The 6,293-nt window shown below is 41.1% G+C and overlaps 1 protein-coding gene across 1 annotated transcript; it reads left to right on the forward strand.

Moving 5' to 3' along the window:
* Positions 1 to 268: 268 nt before the first annotated feature.
* On the forward strand, positions 269 to 5,258 carry FABP5 (fatty acid binding protein 5). The gene is made up of 4 exons (XM_001377289.5): positions 269 to 462; positions 3,360 to 3,532; positions 3,943 to 4,044; positions 4,995 to 5,258. The coding sequence occupies exons 1-4, from the start codon at positions 384 to 386 to the stop codon at positions 5,046 to 5,048; spliced, it is 408 nt and encodes a 135-aa protein (XP_001377326.2). The 5' UTR covers positions 269 to 383; the 3' UTR covers positions 5,049 to 5,258.
* The last annotated feature ends 1,035 nt before the right edge of the window (positions 5,259 to 6,293 follow it).

Here is a 6,293-nt window from a genome sequence, read left to right on the forward strand (position 1 = left end):
TAAAGGTTCATCTGCCCGTACTGAAGCACTATGGAACAGGGGTTCGAGGCGCTTTGGGAGGAGCGGCTGCGTGTCCCAACTTGCAGTGAGAGTTTACTAGAGTCCCCCCAGGCGCAGGGAGGCTCAAGCCAGGTGAAGCCCATTCACATCTCTCAGCCCAGTAGGAAAGCTGGAGGTGGGGTGGGGGGAGCCGGGTGGGGAGAAAGGAAAGAGGCCCAACCTTCTCTGCTCCCATTGGTCCAACCCACCACCTCACATGGCCAGATCTCTATATATGGGAGGCACCCGACTCGGGCCATCTGCACGCTGGTCCCCTGCTTCTCAGCGGAATTCTCTGCTTTTTTCCCCGGAATCCTTCCCTCCTCTTCTCGCCTGAATTCACCATGCCTTTACCCCCGCAGCTAGTGGGCAAATGGCGCTTAACGGAAACTAAAGGATTTGATGAGTACATGAAGGAACTGGGTGAGACATGCTTTCTTTATTCTGGGGAACTCATACAGATGTGTGCCAGTCTGGAGGAGAGATGCTGAGCCCATGCTGAGCGCACTCCTCGTGGTGCAGCCTGGTGGGGCCTGAGCGCCGGGAGGGAACTGAAGCTGCAGAATTGACCAGCCTTAGCACCACCGTCTTTATCACTTCCTTCTCCTTTCTTTTCCCTTCTTCATTTGTAGCTACTTGGCGGCTGTCTACTTCTCTCTTAATTTTCCTTTGATTCTCCCTATCGCTGCCTCTAGCGCATGGACAGTCAATTGCCTTTGCTGAGTCTATGTCCCCTTGTGGGCCTCAGGGAAGCACCCTGGCGTACCCACCCCCTCGGTGGCATGGTGGAACCTTGCTCAAGGATTGCTGGTTTGGGAAACCTGCGGCAGCTCTTGCTTTCATTCATCCCTCAGCTTCTCTCCTTGAAGTTCCTGGAAGCCATGAGGCTCACAACACCTGCCTTTGTAAGAGCATCTTGCCCAATGGGAGGGGAGGGAGCTCATGGGGTGTGGCGCTAGGGCTCTCTCCTTTCTGGGATAGGTTTTGCCTTGGAGGGGGCGGGAGCTGGAGAATTAGGTTGGCAATCTTACTTAACAGGCTTGGTGGACCCGAATCTACGGGGCGTTCCTTTGTTTGCTGTCCTAATCCTTTGGAAGTGCCGTCTTTGTGTTAAATCTGCATTTGGAATTTCATTTTCCTGGATCTCTCCAAAAGTAAATCTCAGACTGGAGAATGGCCACTGCCCTGCAGTAGAGACCACCAAACCCCTTTCCTTTATTGTTGTAGCTAGGAAGTTCCAAAGAACTAGATCAAATGCATCCCTTAGAAATCAACCCGTTCAGCCCTCATTTTATAACGAAATAAACTGAGATCCAAAGAGACAGCTTACCCAACTAAAGTTATTTGATAAGTGGACCAGAACTAGAATTCATATATCTTAACTCTCGGGCAGGATTTGCAAACAGAGAACAGGATTTTGAATCCCAGCTGTGCTGCTTATGTATGTACTCATGACCATGGGCAAGTTGTAGGGCCAGTTTCCTAATTTGTAAAATAAGTGGGTAACTAGATGACTTTTAAGGTCCCTTCCAGATGATTCTAGCCCATTGATCTTCCTACCACACTGCCTGGAAAGCAAATAAAAGGTGCTTTTTTACAGTTTTACTTATATGAGACTTTTAAAAATTTAATATCTGCAGTAGGTAAAGAATCATTAAGATCTGATTGAGGATGTAAAGAAGACTAAGACAGCTTTTGGTCCTAGGGTCCTAACAAGCTTTAGTCTTCACTGTGAGATAAATTAGGCCCACCCTATCCTGGGAGTTGAGAATACTTAACTTCTGTCCCCCTCCCTTAACAACAACAACAAAAAAGGGCCATTTCTAATCATTTCTCTTTCCAGATATTTTTTTTTCCTCCAAGAAGCCAGGTTCAGTGTTTCTTACATCAATAATACTGATTCCTGGGTAGGGCCACTAGGTGACTCAGTGAATTGAGAACCAGGCCTAGAGACATGAGGCCTTGGGTTCAAATGTGTTCTCAGACACTTCCTAGCTGTGTGATCCTGGACTAGTCACTTAGCCCCCATTACCTAGCCCTTACCATTCTTCTGTCTTAGAACCAGTACATAGTATTAACTTAAACTTGTTAAAACTTCTTGGAATGGCTTCAAGGAAGCTAGAGAATGGCTTTTATACTAACAGTCAACCTCCCCCCAAAAAGCAAAGCCCTAAATTCAAACTCTTTATGGTTTCTTCTTTCCTGAAGGCCAGTGGGCTAGGGACATTTCTGAAGGCTCCCTTCCAATGCTGAGACTGTCTAAATAACAGAATTGATCACTGTGCTCTATCCACTGTCCCTCTGGGATGTAGAAGGAGGGGCTTGGGGCAGTTGGATTTGCAGTGATTCAACATTTTATTTTGTTACCTGGGAGTGAGTAAACAGTGGATGAATCAGTTCAAGGCAGAGCCTTGATTATGTGGTCAAGAACTCTGCATTGGGATTCCGAAAACCAGATCTTTCACTTGGTAGTTATTAATTTTATCTCATTCTGTTGCCATTTATCAAATGAGGCTCATTCCAACCCTCAGAATGATTTTGACATCAGAGGTAAGTATGCACATACTTGCTACTTACTTTTAGTTGTAGTCTAAGAGATCCTTAAAAACTATAGTCTGATAGAGACTACAGGTACTCTTGTTTTTTTATCTGGAGTCTACTTAGTAATTCAAACCCCTAAATGTGTAGCTGATTTGGTAATTAGGTAATTATGCAAATAGATAATTAAAAGCTTCTATTTTTTTAATTGTAGATTTTCAGAGGAACAGGGTTCAAATATTGGCTCCATCACTTATTGTTTATTTGACCATGGACAAATCAAGAGTTACCCACTTTGGGGCCTAAGCTTTTTCATTTGTAAAATGAGTGTGTCAAACTAAATGTCCTCTGAGGTTCCTTCTGGATCTAAGTCTATGATTCTATGAGCCTAAGAGCTCCCTCCCTTTTTGTATGTGTGTATGTGGGGGGGGGTAGTGGTGGTGGCAGAGAAAACATATATGTTGGAAATCTGTTATTATTGAAAATTAAACCTTTTATTTGAAATCTCATCTTTAGAAATTGGAAGTGTAACATGAATTGCCAACATATTCTTTTGGAATATAACATTTTAGAGTACCTTTCCTGTCTTGATCAACTAAGAAAGAAGAAAGTTAGCTGAGTCAGACCAATTGCAATGAAGAAGCATGAAAAAGCTCTTGAGGCTTCCAAGTTTAGCTATTTCACTTAATTTCCATCAACCTTCATTATCAATTTTCCCCTACATCTTGTGGGCTAAACTAAACACAAGTGGTGGCTTAACATTTTGTAACTTTCTTTGGCAGGAGTGGGGATGGCCCTCAGGAAAATGGCTGGGATGGCCAAACCCGATGTTTATATCAGTGAAAATGGAGATACAATTACTGTTAAGACTGAGAGCACCATAAAAACTACACAATTCTCTTGTAAACTTGGTGAGAAGTTTGAAGAAACCACAGCTGATGGCAGGAAAACTCAGGTCAGTGATATTTTGTCTTTTGTTGCAGGTGAGATGACTTTCATAAAAGTAGTTTAATTACTTGCTAAAATTTCTACTGTTTTTAGTCAAGAATCAAATGAAATAGACATATTTTCCTTATTGATCTTGAAATAAGATTTGTAAGCAGCAACTCTTAACAATTAAAATACATTTTCAAAAATAGTATAGTGAGTTAGAAGGCTGAAATATTCTGACCTGATAGTCTAAGCCTTGACTTGTGTAAAGTGTCTCCTAGAATATTACAGTGTGTAATTAACTACAGACAGGCTTTCACAAGGGAAGTAGCAGCAATTATAGAAAATTTCTCTTGTCAAAGATCTCAATCAAGTATAAATACTTATTAGGAAATGATTACTTGGCAATACAATTTTGAAACTTTATTTCTTTAGACCATTTGTACCATTGACAAAGATGCATTGGTCCAGCACCAGACATGGGATGGGAAGGAAAGCATAATAACAAGAAAAGTAGAAGATGGAAAGCTCACGGTGGTAAGTCCAGGAACCTCCCTGTCTATAGATTTCATCTTTATTGCTAGTTAATGTAAATTGTCCCATGGCTCTAAAAGTAATTAGAACCATGCCCAGCAGCAGAAATACTAAAACCCTCAATGCAAATGACTCATCCAAGATGCAAATACTGTGAATTTGCTTTGAATTTGGGTCCACAGTCTCCAATCCAACACTGCAATATATAGCTTATTGATCATAGACAAAAAGAGATCACTAAGCATAAGCATTGTCTTCCCAAGTGGTAGCAGTACGTTTATGCTGAGTATATATACACATTCTTCCTGGGTTCTTTCTAACCCCTCTCTGCCTAAATAGTCCAACTTTATAGTGCTTCTGCTTTGCAGTTCACAAAATGCATTCCTCATAACTACCCTCTAAATTAATTATCTAATAGCTTTGGAACTTTTAGTAAAATTCTCTCTGTGGATCTCAATTTTCTCATTGGTTAAACGAAGCCATTAACTCAATCTCCATGATCCTATCCATATGTAATGTTCTAAGACTAAAATGTCATGGGTTTGGCCTCTATTCTATCAGAGGCCATTTTTGCTGGATTGTTCTAGGTTAGTGTTGGCGAAGTATTGACACATGTGCCAATCCACTATGGGGAAGCTGCTCCGTTTCCTTTCTTCCCAATATCTGAGGACATGTTTGCATGCCACACTTCTCTGTCCAGCCACCCAAAGCAAATATTTCCTTCCTCCCCTGTCTGGGGTAATGTGGGGGGAGGCGGGGCTCACGGGCAGCTTGAAGCTGCAATTTGGACATTCAAACTCAAAAATCTTCCAATGCTACTCTAGGTCTTTGATCCCATGATCAAGTTTTCAAAGAGTACATTCTTTGAGTACAGTATTCCATTCTACAGTTCCCTGAACCAAGATGGCATTAACACTGGCCTCTTCTAATCGCTACTCTTTTTTTCTTTCCAGGACTGTGTTATGAACAATGTCACTTGCCACAGGGTCTATGAGAAAGTGGAGTAAAGAAATCCCATCATTATATGGAACAGGAATTAGCTGTTATGAATGAACCAGCTCAGTTCAATGAGCAAACTCTCCAACCAAACTTGCTTTTTTCTTCTCTTCCTTTCTGTGGTCTGTCGTCTCAGTGACTGACTACTGCAAACAGTTTTATTTCTAAGCTTTGATGTAATTAGGATTTTTTTGGCTAATAAATAAAGAATTGTGCTCTTATTAGATCTTCTTGCCTTTCATTTGAAGAGAGAAGTGAAGTCATGTGAATTCATGTTAAATAAATCTTATTTTCTGAACCAATCATCAGGCCACTGTCATTTGAAGATACAACCCAATAATATATAGTTTTGCCTTAAGCACTCTAATCATTGTCATTCTAATAGAAACCAGCAGTTTTTCAAACTATTCTTTAGATCTCAATCTTAAAATTACAACTGTTTAGTGGAAAGGGGAAAATGATAGTAAATTTTTAGCAGCCAATATAAAATTCCAAGAGGTTGGGGAGGGTGCTGGAGTCCAATGGAATGACTCCCCCAAGAAGCAAGGACCCTCCCTTTCCAGTCCTGGCAGGGTTTAATATACAATGTACACATTCTATTTCTTGTAAATAAAGAATACCTTTCTAGAGTTGTATTCCAGATACCAAGTCCCATTCTTCTAAACCTCAGTGGTACAATGGAGGTTAAATTTGACTTGTGTTAGGGCCTCTGGTTCACATTGCTTAATACCAATATTTGCATTTTTGTATGGCATGATTGATGGCTCTTGGTTTTTGTCTTTGGTGAATGACTGGACTTTTTGTTATTCTTTTAGCTATTATTTTCTGTGGTATCCTGCTTGTTTATTCATAAGCAGATTTCTCTGCCTTCTCTTCATTTTAAAGTCCTTCCAGTTAGATTTGCAAGACTAGTAACAATATATCTTTGACTTCCCATATTAGGGCTACATTGTATCATTGGCTGATAGCCCACTGTGAACTAAAGTTAACAGTTTTCAGCCAGTTTTACTATATAGCTTGAGATATCAGCTCGGATCCTGAATATGCATAGCAAGTTCATAAGCCAAGAAACTTGGGCATTTCTGGGCCAACCCTCAGACTCTTGCTGGATTGGCAAAATCTTAGTCCACCTTGCAATTAAGAAAATGCCCTCATTTCACTGATCTGACTATACTCTTCCCGTGGAAGACAGGACAGTCTTCTATTGGAATCAACTTTGTCTACATAAGTATGTCTCAAGGGGTTCTGGGATTTAG

This window comes from Monodelphis domestica, chromosome 3, assembly GCF_027887165.1.
Source record: "Monodelphis domestica isolate mMonDom1 chromosome 3, mMonDom1.pri, whole genome shotgun sequence".
Taxonomy (NCBI): domain Eukaryota; kingdom Metazoa; phylum Chordata; class Mammalia; order Didelphimorphia; family Didelphidae; genus Monodelphis; species Monodelphis domestica.